This window comes from Aplidium turbinatum, chromosome 5 (genome assembly GCF_918807975.1).
Source record: "Aplidium turbinatum chromosome 5, kaAplTurb1.1, whole genome shotgun sequence".
NCBI lineage: Eukaryota > Metazoa > Chordata > Ascidiacea > Aplousobranchia > Polyclinidae > Aplidium > Aplidium turbinatum.
This window is the reverse complement of record NC_137476.1, coordinates 34,962,949-34,976,691: the sequence shown is the minus strand read 5'-3', so window position 1 is coordinate 34,976,691 and position 13,743 is coordinate 34,962,949. Positions and strand designations below refer to the sequence as shown.

The following is a 13,743-nucleotide window of genomic DNA, read 5'->3' as shown; positions in this document are numbered from 1 at the left end:
AACACTTGAGAACTTGCTAGGCTCTCGAGCCTAACACTAACTGTAAACATGACTTGCCTAATCTCATTGGTCTGTCTGCACTGTCTAAGTATCAAAGGATCGGTCAACAGTCTCAATTTACTACTAGAGAAGTTCAAAGACATTGCCTAATCTCATGACGAAATTGTCCGCCCCGTTTTAGGTCAGTGATTACGCGCCCGGCTCAACATCACGCGGCGCAAGTTCGACTGTAGGGATAGCCTACGTATGATTGAGCAACATACCTTGAGGACTGCCCTCCATTCAGCGGCGACTAGTGAATGGAATAATTCCCCGGCAACAACACTTCAACAATCGGAAACTTCACTCTGCCAATCTCGGTAACCGGCCTGCGTCAAGAGCCTTTACAAGTAGGCTATGCGAAACTACCAGGAATAACCTATCAAGGCTTTGTCAGTCCGAGGATAAAGATTCAAAACCAACCAACCAATTAGTAAATTAAGAAAAAACTTCAATATACGAGTCCAATAAATTTTTTAGGCCTTGATTAATGTGGCGTGAAGTCAACATTTCTTATTTCTGTGTTGATCAAATTCAACATGAGTCCGAAATATTTAAAAAAATGCATTTATTTGTGTGAGGTTACAAAGATCTAATAACAAAGCGAAGTGACAAGCTAGCAGTTACACAAAAGCAGACAAGAATGATAACAAAATAATATTTTGACCAAGCATCGACGAAACCACCTAGACGCCCAAAACAAGTAGGCCTATCTTTAAAAAAAGAAGCGTCTTAAATAATAAATTAACCCCCTCGCAGGAACCACAGCAAAAGAAAACGTGAAAATGTTTTTAATAACTCCAAGGCCGCTTAAATCAGGGGCCGATCCAGCAATAGCTTTACGGAGGGGGGAGGGACGCTTCCAACAAAACACAATCATGCCGGGGTATATATTAATCCGACCTTGCAAATGTACCTTAAATAAAATTTCTTTTCTGTGCTTGTTTTTTTTTGGGGGGGAGGGGGAGATTGTACAAATCGAATCTTCTCCTGAATCCGCCATTAACTCATTTAGAGCCGGGGTTCAAACCCAAAAGTATCTCCCGGACTTCAACCCGTTAACGTTACTGATATAGACTCGCCGTAAAATACTGCAGGGCTGTAGGCCTACAACAATACAAGGTGGATATCCATCAAATGTCTGCGTCACAGCGCACAGTGCAAACGCAGCAATAATGTACTGAAGACCTATTCAATGAAACTAGCACAGTTCGATCAATTTAGTTCCAAAACGTATGTTTTGGAATACAAAAATCTTGAACGTTTCAGAATTACATTCTTAAATCTTCCCATTGACTCAAAACAGATCTACTCATTTCAATGAAAACACAGGACGCTACGTTTTTAATGAGATCACAATAGACAAAAATACAAAAGGCCATTAATTTGCAAGCTAAAACTACAAAGGAGCAAGCGTAATAGACGGATTAATCTCCAGTGATAAGAAATAATCCTCCTGGTCCGATTATAAACATTTACTGCAGTCCAACAAAAATTCACACTGGATTTAACAAACACGAATTTTTTTTATGATTTACACAAGACAAGTATGAAGAGCAAACCGTATGTGGCTACAAAGTTCTGTTCACAGAATCCCTATATGTTGCTGCATCAGTGGACGTTTTGTAAAGGACGGATGCCTTTTGCTTATTGCTGTGCAACTACTGACAGTCCTGGGTGGTAAGAAGTTAGAAACAAGATAAAAATCTCACTTTGCAAACAATTGTGCTGCAACGGTTGTTGATGAAGCCAAATAAAACATATCTGACAATGGTAAGTACAGTACATGGTTTGACCGTCTCTAGTCAACAAAACAACGATGAAGTCTAGTATAAAAATGTCTCATCGCTACCGCCTTGGCGACGAGTGACCAGCCCCTTGCACGTAAGCAAGCACAGCTTGTTGCAGTGCACTGGCTCGTTTCATCTCATCTTCTCTTGCTCGCTCCGCTTCCGCTTCACATCGGCGAAGATTTTCTGTCAGGCGGTCAATGGTATGGTCCTTTTCCCGCAGATTATCACGATGAGAACCGGTCTGCGAGCTCAGCTGTGTCTCCAAAGTGAGGATTTTGGCTCGAAGAGAGGCCACTTGACTGTTCTCTTCTTCAAGTTGTTGGATTCTACAAACAAACCGTTGTAACTTAATTTAACAGGTTGATTTTATAATTCCTCACCGTCGTTTCACTAACACATTGAAGCAAACGCTTTCACAAAGGTTTATTCACTTTATACACTGAATCAAAATCTGGTTGCAGAAACGGCAAACATCGGCCAATAAAACGACTCGTGTAACGAGTGTGTATCATTGTTACAAATATAGCCTGTGAACTAACCATCTTCAATTGCTAGGCACTAAGTAAGTAAATAGGACAACATCCAACCAAACAAACAATCTTTAAAGAGATTGGGTTTCTTAGTATCGAAATTAAAACCAATGTTTTGTTTGTTTATACCAGGGGTCACCAAACTTTTTTCTCTGAGGGCCGGATTGCTGCGAGATCAACAGCTGCGGGCCGGGTGCAAATTGCGAAAAGATATACAACTATTTAGAACCTCCATTGACTTGAATTGAGCACAATAAATAACAAAGTCGGCGGTGGAATAGCAAAGTTGTGATGAAAATCGAAAGGTTGCTGGAAAAGTTATTCCCTACTGTTATACACTACAGGGCATCGTGATCTTGAAAAAACATTACACTGATGATACATTGGTGTTTTTACAAAAAAGTTTGTAATGTCATAAGAAGAAACAATATGGAAAAATCGTTAGCAGGTTGCGTGTAGCTCAACAGCAACGTGAGTCCTTTACAAAAAGTTTGGTAACTTTTGCCTTAACAGTATTGTAGTGCAGCTGTTATTTCCGCAGCACGTGGCGGGCCAGATGAAATCAGTTCGCGGGCCAGTTCCGGCCCGCAGGCCGTAGTTTGGTGACCCCTGGTTTATACTGTATCTTTCACAAAAAAGCAACCCACCTTTATTGTACGTTAGTAAAACGAAAATAAATGGCACCCGTATGCGGCGTATGGCAATGTTCAAGGTACAACGAATTTTGATTTAACCTTGAATAAACCATGCAAAGTTACGATCACAAACGCTATGTAAAAGGCAATTGAAATCGCATTACTTTTACTGCGGCTTTAAAACAGATACTTGTACTGCAATATTGCTTTTTCTAATTTACATTTTCCAGTTCAGCTTTCCACAATATTAATGTGCACTCGGTTGATAAACAATAGGAAGGGCAGGTATCGAATGCTGTGATGGAATAGTCTTTCGACATACGAAGAAGATTATTTCAAGTCAGTGTCGTCTGGTCTTCGATTGAATTTGTTTACTTCCTTTAGAGGTGGCCACCTAATTTGCCCTGAGATTGCGTAATGCATCCTGACTTCAACCCGAGTCGGCTACAACGCAATCTGATTGGTTGATAGAGAAAAGAGGCGGAGGATGCAAGCATGTGTCACGCCATGCGAACATTTTCGGTCAGACGAGTTAAAACAAAAAATCATTTCAAGCAGTGCATCCTTAGTGGCCTATTTACGGTATAGGCTAAGTAATCACACTTGCTACAACGTGGAAGGGAGCTATGAGCCGCGGTTAGAATCCGCAACCAAACGAGCGTAAGCCAACCACCAGTTAAAAATCTTCCACCACCAAACAAGTATTATGAGTTAACAACCGTAGATCGAACGCGCCACCGAGCGAGAATGACAACTAGTTTTTATTTCATAGAACTGGACGCGGTTGAAAGACAGTGGTCCCGTCAAAGTGAGTGCTTGTTCGATAAGTGCTTCACATTCCGTTTCTGATAAAACCGTTCGCTATTGTTAGTATATAATAATGTATGGTTTATATTTATTGTCGCTCTAAGGCAGTGGTTCCCAACCTGGGGGTCGCGACACCCAAGGGGGTCGCAGAGCATTTTATAGGGGGTCGCGAAGCTGTTGCTCATGCAACAGCAAAAGTGAATGTAAGTAGGACGAGGCACCGGTCCGCTAGCCATTTTATTCGGATTGCTTGTTGCACAATATTATTGCATCAGTATGCGTCCACTGTGATGTAGTAAGCGTGACTGTATGTCCTGACCTACAGTCACGTTTATTACATCACAGTGGACGCATAGCCTACTGTGTAGGACTATTCGCTGTAAAAGTGTAAATTGAAACTCTATTAACGAAGTAGCCTTGTATATTAGACAACATTATATTAGCACGCAACCTCGAATTTCACGGTTAGCTGCAGACCTACAAGGTCATCCATCGCATTGATTTGTCAATAAATGCAAGAAAAACGTTTTTAGTGCTGCCTTTTGTTGTATTATTTGTTAATAATAATAGTATACTTGCATTTAAAAAAGAATATAAGTGGGGGTCGCGGTATCTACGAATTTTTTTAAAGGGGGTCACCAAGACAAAAAGGTTGGGAACCACTGCTCTAAGGTCTTTTAGCGACAGGGCTCATGTTTAATTTTTTATCAGATTTAAGATGTCCTCACTATTACCCGACTTATCCTCACTGCATTATGCAAGAAAGAGCACAATCGGTACAGTGCTAATCTACGGTATGACCCGACCTGGAATTGAATAGGTGTCAGATCTACCAGCACTACAGCCAGAAGCAAAATCACTCGGCCACTGAGCTGGTCAATTATTATTATAAGCATACAATCAGACTGTCGAGCCTAACAAAAGAAAGAACAAATATTGGTAAAAATCAAGCCAACAGGACAAGAAGATTGCCAATTATCCATTCACCAACAGTTAGAAATGATTAGCTCGACACAAAAGTTAAAGAAGTGATAGTGCCAACAACAAAAAATGTGTAAACAAAATCAAGTAAGAAACCAACGGTGGTTCCAGTCCGAAGTTGTGGAAAGCATTTCAAGGACGCCATCCAACGGAACTTAGTCGATGCAAAACTTACAGATTCTTTTTTATTTGTTTTAGAACTATAGCACGTATACATCGATTAAGCTACAAGAATACTGTAAATACGGTACTGGTACTAGGGTAAAAGCGAAAGACCACAGGGTCAACGAAATCAGCTGCCACCCTCATAGAAATAAGAAAAAAAAAGGTAACACCACTTGAAGGGGAAACTTTATGTTGTCCACCTCTTATAACCGGAATGGCCCGATTCGGTGAGTCCGATTCGGTGAGTTTCCTATTCGGTGAGAGCCTTTTTCGGTGAGAACCCTATTCGGTGAGTTTTTTTTTTAAATTATTGCGCGCCGTAGCCTAATTATCATTGCCGTTATAGGGGTTAGGGGATAGGAGTTAGGGGTTTGGGTTTTTGGGGGTTTGGGTTTTTGAGGGTTTGGGTTTTTGGGGGGTTTGGGTTTTTGTGGGTTTGGGTTTTTGGAGTTTTGGGTTTGAGGTTAGGGGTTAAAAAGGCTCTCACCGAATCGGACTCACCGAATAGTAGCAGACCCCTTATAACCGAGTCTAGGTTAGTGGCACATCGGGCATGCGAAATTTCCAGAATAAAACTACGAGAATGTTTTCTCGGTCTGAGATTACATACAAGAATGTATTTTCAATTCATTGCATTGCTTGAACAAAATAAAGTTTAACCATGACAATTGACAAGAAGCCATTTGCTACTTTTGTAAGTGAATGGAACCCACATACTGATCAGTCGTCGTTTCACTCTTTATAATAAACCAACCTCTTTTTAAAGTCGTTCTTCACGTGGTTCAGTTGGTCTTCAGATTCCTGGTCCTTTGTGGCGAGGTGGCGCTTTACGCCGTCTAGTGCTCGCTTCAAACCCTCATTTTCGACAGAGGAGGCAGAGCGGGATGCATCCACCTCAGCTAGTTCGGTGGACAGGGAGGAGACGTGCCTCTGGATTTCAGATTTCTCACTTACCAGGGTTCGAATCCTCTCCTGGAGTTGCCCAGAATGGATCTGGAAGAAACATCACGATTGATGTCGGTGTTATGGTTAACGTCATAGCTCAAGGGAATGCCCAGAACAAACTGTTTCCATGACTCTGAGATATGGACTGAGCACATATAGGAAGGGCGAATGAAAATATGGCAGATTGAACTGCGACAAATGATCACAGAATACCTGGAGCATCAACTGCTTCCTTAGGTTGTGCAAAATGATGGTGTCAAGATTGCGGCATGTTGAGCTCTATCAAACATGAGAACTGGGGAGTAGGATACAATGTGGCTACCACTGGACCACGCATTGCCTCGAGCCTTGCTGGAGGTTCATGTTGCAACAGCAAGTCATGAGACAGACAGCGCATAGAGTGAGGATTTCATTCTTTCAAAACGTGGTTATCATTTTGGCGGTTGTTCGGAGAATACTTTCGCAAATCTTTTGATGTATTGATTAATAGCAAAAGTTTCTACCTTGAAAAATAACACTAGATTTGCAAATATCAACGCTAGAAAGCTGATTAGTTTTTTCTTCAATCCTTTGTAAAAACAAATAAACAGTAACACTTTGTATTTGAAACAACACTAACGTTTTCCTCTGCCTTTAGTTGGCTCCTGAGCGTCCTCAGAGCGTCATCATGACTCAATCTTTCCTCCGCCATCTGGGTGTTAAGCTCTGTGATCTCTCGGGCAAGGTCCTCTCTGGATAACCTCATCTTTTCAGCACGGTCTTCGGCAGCTCTTCTTGCTTCATCCATCTCGTTGCGAAGACGCTCGATATCTCGCATCCGGACTTCTTCCTGATCTCTAGCCTCCATCTGCATCCGACGACGATCAGAAGCTAATCTCTCATCCGCATTGGCCAAAGCCACCCTGAAATAAAGCCAAGCTAAATGAAAAAGTTCTCATAAAACCATCCAAGCAAGTTATCAATCTATACGAGACAGACAGGGAGAAAGGCTTGCGACTCAACTTTGGGACGCGACCTATAGTTTGAGAACCCCTAGGGTACGCAATTAATCAACAAAACTATTTCGTCCATGCAAATATTAAAAAAAAATCATTGATGATAATATTGCTTTGACTTCAAACATCTATAATTCTACATATATGTCTTCTTACTCATTATTTGAGCCCCTGGAACGAAGTACATCCTTTCATTATGCAGAGTGTCGATGATGAAATCGTACTAAACTTAAACAGATCGTTTTATCTACACTTGCGGAAAAAATAGTGTATGAGTCACAGCGTACCGGATGGTGGCTCTCTCCGATCAAGTTTCCAAGGAGCTAAACCAAGGGTTAAGGCATAAAATCCACAAGTCAAGATAAACTAACCGGTGTTCGGATTTGAGATAAGCAACATTTTCTTTGAGTGACAATATTTGATCTTGTTGAACTTTGACTTTTCGTTCCAGGTCACTGACTTTGGAGTTGGCTTCATTGAGACTGTCATGAGTTTCTTCTAATTCTTTGTTGAGTTTAGTCTAATAACGGTAAAGCATTTTCATACACGTTTTCCATTTGTTGATTTTTGAGACCTGATAAATTCTGACATTAGAATTCCACAGATCCTATTAACGCTTAATTGCAAAATAAACTGATAATCGTCGTCGTCGAATCCGGGCTTAATTACGCCCGGTGGTTGAAGATTTGGATTAAGTGGACAGGAAGGTTAGAAAGCCAATCTTTGTGTCCACCTTCAGGCAAGACAGGCATGCCTTTAAGTGACTTGCCAAAGACACAGTCGCATGCTCTTGAGCGGTGTCGAACCGGCGCCCTTTCGATTGCCGTCCCAGGGCTATTACCACTCGGCTATACAGCCGACACTGATAGCTAATAAACATTATATAACAATGATGCAAAATGATAATCTGGCAAATTACATTTTGAGGTTATATCATGTACAACCAGGACCAGGAGCGTTGAGAGCATATGCCCAAATCAAGACACTTCTAAAAAAAGTGCTCTATATCCAAAGAATAGACAGTAGTTTCTTCAAGTTTTAGGTCCCTTAATTCATGCCGGGTCTAAAAGCACCCCCTGTCGATGTTACTTACACAACCTTAAAGAATGATTACCTCGGTGGCAAAGCGGTCTTCCCTCTCTTTTTTTATTTGTGCTTCGTAATTTTTCACAAGGTCCAGGTTTTCCTTCCTTGACAGCTCCAACAATGCACCCTGATCGTTTAGCCTTTGTTCGCTTAACACCAACGAAGCCTCACACATGTCCAGCTTCGCTCTGCAAATCAACTGGAATTACAAATGAGAACCATTGAACCAACTATGAACATTACTGAATTTAACAATTATATACGGTATTCAACTATAGGAAGTTGAAACAACATAGTTTTCTTTTTAATCCATACAGAAAAAGCCCAGGCACCAACACAATTTTATTTTATGTGATGCTAAATGTCTTGCTGTTGCTCTGTGTCGTTTTGGCGTAGGAAATATGTTATAAAACCAGTCACTCAGTCAGTGCCTTAGAGTTAGAGTAATGCACATTGCACAGTCATATAGGCTAGCACATGTTTTTGACGGGGATTAAATAGTCAAACGTACAGTCGTACACTTTCACTGATCGATCATCCATCCTGGTTCAATCAAGATGTATATGTAATTGTATAAGAAATGTCTGCTAATTCAAAGCGAATCCAGTATTTTACCTGAGTGCATTCAATGCGGCTTTGCGCTCTTCTAGAGCTTCCTGGAGATGGTTTATCTTCTTTGAGCTCATTTTATTGGTTGCATCCAGCTGGGTTCTCGCAAGATCCACATCATCAAGGAGACTAACCATTTGTTTCTTCTTTTCACTTTTAAGAAATTCTATCTCACTGTAACATATTTAATAATGTCAAAGTTATGGACTATATATATTATATGGACTGTACAGTATAAAATAGTGTAGTTTTAAACTGTAAATGACATTGTTCTGGCAAGTTCGCATGAGCCAACTTACTTGGTTAATGTTCTTGTTTTTTGCATTTGGCTGTAAGACATGTGTGCACGATCTTCATTGTGTAATGCGGATGCTTCGATGGAGGTGAGAACATCACGAGGGATATTGTTACCAGCAACATCTATCTACAAATAAAGATATTTATAAGACTCTGCAAGCAATGTATGGAGAAAAAATCAGTTTTAATGAAAAGCTTTGTATTGTTACAACTTACAACGTATATATACAAGGTATAAGTAAAAAGCCTGAAATTTTCAGTAATTCTATTTTTCAAGATTGAAATTTCAGGATTACCCTACTTCGCTTTTCTGCATGCACTCCTCTCTTTCAATACATTTACAAGGCCCAGTCGTTGGTGAAAAAACAAAGTGGGTTGATAGAAAACTGACAGACTTTGTGTTTGGATCAAAAAATAAAAACTTGGCTTGTCAACGAAGAATTGAAGCACCTTTGCAATTCCATGATTCTGCTGCAGGGCTTCAGAAATCGCTCGGCCACCAATCAACCCAATATTATTCCACCGGAGGTCTAATGTTACAAGGGTGTTGTTGTTTCGAAGTGCAAGGGCTATTTCTTGAGCCCCTACATGGTCGATTTGATTGTTTCTTAAATCCAAATGCTTAAGAGTTACGTTAACAGAGATTCCCTCACACAAAGCTGCAAAAGATGATTCCCATATTCCAACTGAATTCCATTCCAACAACAGTGTATCAAGAGAGTGATTGTCCTGTTTAGATAAAAGTAGTTTGTAAACAAAACAAAAAAAAAACATCAAAATAGTTATAAATAACAAATTATTGAGAATATTACTACAACTTCACTTTTATTATCATACCATTGCAAGTGCATAAGTCAGTAAACACATGAAATAACTAACTATTCCATCTTAACAAGGCTGAAAAAGTGAACAGTGGTTTTATCCACTACAGATTGGTTATAAAAATGACTATTTTCATCATTGTTATTGCATTTCTAGTTCTATTAGAATGACATTAACAAGGTAATGTTTTGATTGACAAGCTGTGAGAGAGTCTTTCAAAATAAGCTACTTTGTTTCCACTTTGCTGCTTTTTTAGCATAATTTCTATAATAAAACACGACGTAACATGCAAACTATAGTCCACGCCGATAGCTCAAAACTTTGGTTAGCGCGTGACTTCCGGAATGAAGAAGCTTCAAGATCAAGCGGCGCTGATTCGACTCTCAGGGCATGTACTTGAGCAACACACGTTAAGGACTGCTCTCCATTCCTCAGCATCCAATGGATGGAATAATTCTCTGGCAACAAGACTTCAACAATCGGAAACTTCACTCTGTCAATCTTGGTGACCGGGCCTGCGTCAGTGATTCAAAGTCTCTACAAGTATGCGAAACTGCCAGGATTAAGCTCTTCAAGAAGCTTTCCTAGTCCGAGGATAAAGATTCACTCAATCAATTTATAGACATTTACTACACAACTCAGACTAAAAATGAGTGATTTGTACCTGAGTAGCCTACCAATAGTTTGCACTATTATACTGCGCAAAGATCACTAAGTAAGGAGATAATTTACACATCTGGATTGTTCACTTGTAGTTTTATTAAAAAATGTGTATGGTATACAAAAAAAAAATAAGATCATTTTCAAACATGTCTAGATGAGTCAGACAAAACATTTTTAGTATTTAGGCCTACTTGAATAACCTAATCAAAACATGTCATGCAAAAGTATTGGAGTGTAGCCTACCTTTAAGTATCGTCCAATTGCTTCCGCACCAGTTTGTCTTAAATTATTGCCTCGTAGGTCGAGAATTTTTATCACCGTGTTTTTTGCTAATCCAGAAAGTAAGGACTTGGCACCTTCTTCATTCAGCATACAATCAGACAACACAACAGATGTGAAAGCCAAATCATGAGCGAGCACTTTACCAAGAACAGCACAAGTTGCAACATTTAATGTACTGTTGGAGAGATCTAACATTCCAACACTTTCCGTGGATGTATCTTGAATTCTTTGCAAAACACCTTCTTGCGGATCAATTCCATGTTCTTTGCATAAGCGAAGAAATAAAGCTCGAAATTCCTCCATAGCAAAGTTTCAACTTCTGCAAGTAAAATAAGCTGTTTAGAATCTTGTCTGCAATTTTTTTTAAATTTAATTCTACATCAACTATTTCAAATATAAATCCTCAGAGAATATTTACTACCATACCTTTGCAGCTGCTTAGTTAAGGGAGATGATAACAGTTTTTTCTGTTTTTCCTTACCACCACATTTTTATTCTAATTAAACTTACCTGGTGTAAATCATGGAACACTGCTTCACAAAATGAAAATAATTGGCAACTTTGGGACACAAAAATACAGTTTTAACGCACAGTTTGGCCTTCTTCACACATTTCAGTCACTGATGGAACAACGCGTCTATAACGACAACACCAAGTAACCACATCGAAAAGATTTGTATAAACAGGCCAGACAAACTTAGCCAATCAAATTCTTCTGGATAGTCATTGAACCATGACTTAGTTTTTACAACGGCAGCCTTTATTATGAAAATGAGAAGGCTTCTAAAATCCTATTCAATTTCGGGAGTTTTATTATTACTTTGCAGCTGAAAAGAAAATGTATGTTTACCAATATGGTAATACTTTTTACAAACTGCTCAAATACTTTATCTAAATTAAGATGTTTGAAATGAAATTTTAGAGTGGTATTTGTTGACTTGTAGGCCTATTTAAAAACATGTGCAATTTTTGCAATGTGTGATGTGTATATTACTTGCATTTGCATATTTCAAAAAATATACTATGTTTTTGTTTCTGAAAAATAAACCATTGATTAATTGATTGAAAGGGAAAATGATAAAATGATCTCAAGAAATTTTTTTTCTTTATCTCATTTTTTCTTTACATTGTCTTGCAAAACTTAATAAATATTTAGTCAACTCATTTCCACAACTTTTCGTCATTTAATTAACTCATAATTTTAATGCGTTTGCAAGCCGGTGCTTTAGCCCACCATTTGCTGCTGCCCGTTTCCAATAATGATTGATTGTTGGGATTATCTTTGGACTAATCTTGCCAGTTTAGAAAGTTGGTAAGATAGATTGATGTTTATTGGCTGCAGCGAAAAAGATGTACGATAAATCACAATACATTGAATACAATGTACAGTAAAACTGTTCAGAATATTACAATTAAAAAAAGACAATGATAATAGCATCACAGCAGCGGGAGGCTGCAAAATGACCATTCAAGGTCTTCATGTCAAGTAGCCACTCATGAATGATATGTAGGCTATAATTGGCTTTTTGCGACAAATAATTAAATAACAGTGAAGCTGTCCAAGATGATAAGAAATTAAAAATTTAGGTAGGCCCACGTAGGTACAATTGCAAGTCTGATTAGTAATTTAGCATTTGCCTATTATGTGTCAATATGGCAAATTCAATCCACAACACTTTTCATTAGGCTGTCATTCATTAGCCTACTACATGTGTGCTTCTCTCTGTTTTTGTTTTGTTTTTTTGCTATTTGTTTTTTGGGTTTTGTGGCCGTGCTAGCTACTGATATATAGCCTACTACATAATTTTTCATTCAGGCACGTTTTAAACCTTTCAAGGTTTTGCCACCTTTTCCCGTTCGTTAACTTGCTGGTAAGTTTATATCGATTTTTGTAGTTAGTATCTTTTTCGTCCCGAACGCGTTAATGACAAAAAATAAAACGATTGATTGAATAATTTTCTTTTTGTACCGTACATTCGCTTAAAAGTTGTGAAGGAAAATTTGTGAATTTCAACTGGTATATTATTTCAAAATTTTGCGTCAGAGCATTTTATAGAGCGTCGTAGTTTGAGGTGGTTATGTATCGATGATAATAATAGGTCTACAGTAGGTTGGTCGAGTAGGCTCGTAAGGCTATGAATTTCGTTGCATTTTTTAAGTAGTTTTGAAAAGTGCTGGGTAATGAATTGAAACTAAACTGGTAGGTTACATAAATTTAGCAATTTCAAAGTTGTAGCCTACAGTATTTTTTAACTTTAGGATATTGAGTTGATTATAAAAGGGTGTGACATGGTCAGCCCATTTGCCTTTCGGAACAGCATTGACCGCCTTATTTTTCAAAACACCAAGCTTTCCTGTGTGTGTTTTATATGACGCCCCCCAAGTTGTCAGTCCGTAAGATTGTGTTTCTTCATATTTCACCTGAAATATTCGCCACAAAACGTCTGGAAGCAATCATTAACCTTTATTATGTCGTAAAAGATAGATATAATAGGCCTACAACGTCATAAGATGAAGCAGCTTAACAAGCACCGTTCAGAAGATATTTTCAGATAACCATTTTATCTGGTAAACATCTTTACCAGGTCTAAGTAGACCTACAAATGTCTTGGTGAGTAAAGATCTGCTCCAAGTTCAATTAAGTTTTTTTTTTTCTGCTGGCGAATAAACAAAAATAGGCTATACACAATACTATAAACAAAAATAATTCGCACAGCAAAGATGGCATCGAAAGACCAAAAAGTCACCAAAGTCAGCTGCCACCCGAACATGTAAGCAAAACACAGACAAATGAATTTCATTTACAGAATCAAAGCAGCTAGCAAAGCCCCGTGGCAGCATTTTGTACACTTATTTGTATATGAACTTTGCAGTCTCTAATTTGATAATAGCCTATAACATATTAAATTTATGATAAAAAATAGTTGTGCTTGGTCATCTTGGCAAAAATAGACACGATCGGACAAACTTGTTCCGTGACATTTGAATTCGAGCAACTAGGCTAGTGTAGAATTTGCCGTTTTAGTATTAAAATTTGAATTGAAACAAAGCATAATATAAAGTTTGTAGTATTGTTAATGGAGCAATGTATTTT

The 13,743-nt window shown here is 38.7% G+C and overlaps 1 protein-coding gene across 1 annotated transcript; it reads right to left on the bottom strand.

Moving 5' to 3' along the window:
• Positions 1–922: 922 nt before the first annotated feature.
• On the bottom strand, positions 923–11,320 carry LOC145770761 (leucine-rich repeat-containing protein 45-like). The gene is made up of 10 exons (XM_082582475.1): positions 11,160–11,320; positions 10,611–10,968; positions 9,333–9,611; positions 8,885–9,009; positions 8,592–8,759; positions 8,005–8,164; positions 7,262–7,410; positions 6,515–6,797; positions 5,705–5,943; positions 923–2,158 (listed from the first exon to the last, which is right to left on the bottom strand). The coding sequence occupies exons 2-10, from the start codon at positions 10,950–10,952 to the stop codon at positions 1,888–1,890; spliced, it is 2,016 nt and encodes a 671-aa protein (XP_082438601.1). The 5' UTR covers positions 10,953–10,968; positions 11,160–11,320; the 3' UTR covers positions 923–1,887.
• Positions 11,321–13,743: the final 2,423 nt, after the last annotated feature.

What these genes read in the sequence shown, in the direction of transcription:
- LOC145770761 (XM_082582475.1), bottom strand. Translation starts at nt 10,952, where the DNA reads ATGGAGGAATTTCGAGCTTTATTTCTTCGCTTATGCAAAGAACATGGA. An exon ending in AGAATCATGGAATTGCAAAG is followed by an intron (nt 9,010 to 9,332) that starts GTGCTTCAATTC and finishes CTTTATTTGTAG; the next exon opens with ATAGATGTTGCTGGTAACAA. An exon ending in AAGAACGACTTTAAAAAGAG is followed by an intron (nt 2,159 to 5,704) that starts GTTGGTTTATTA and finishes GTTTGTTTGTAG; the next exon opens with AATCCAACAACTTGAAGAAG.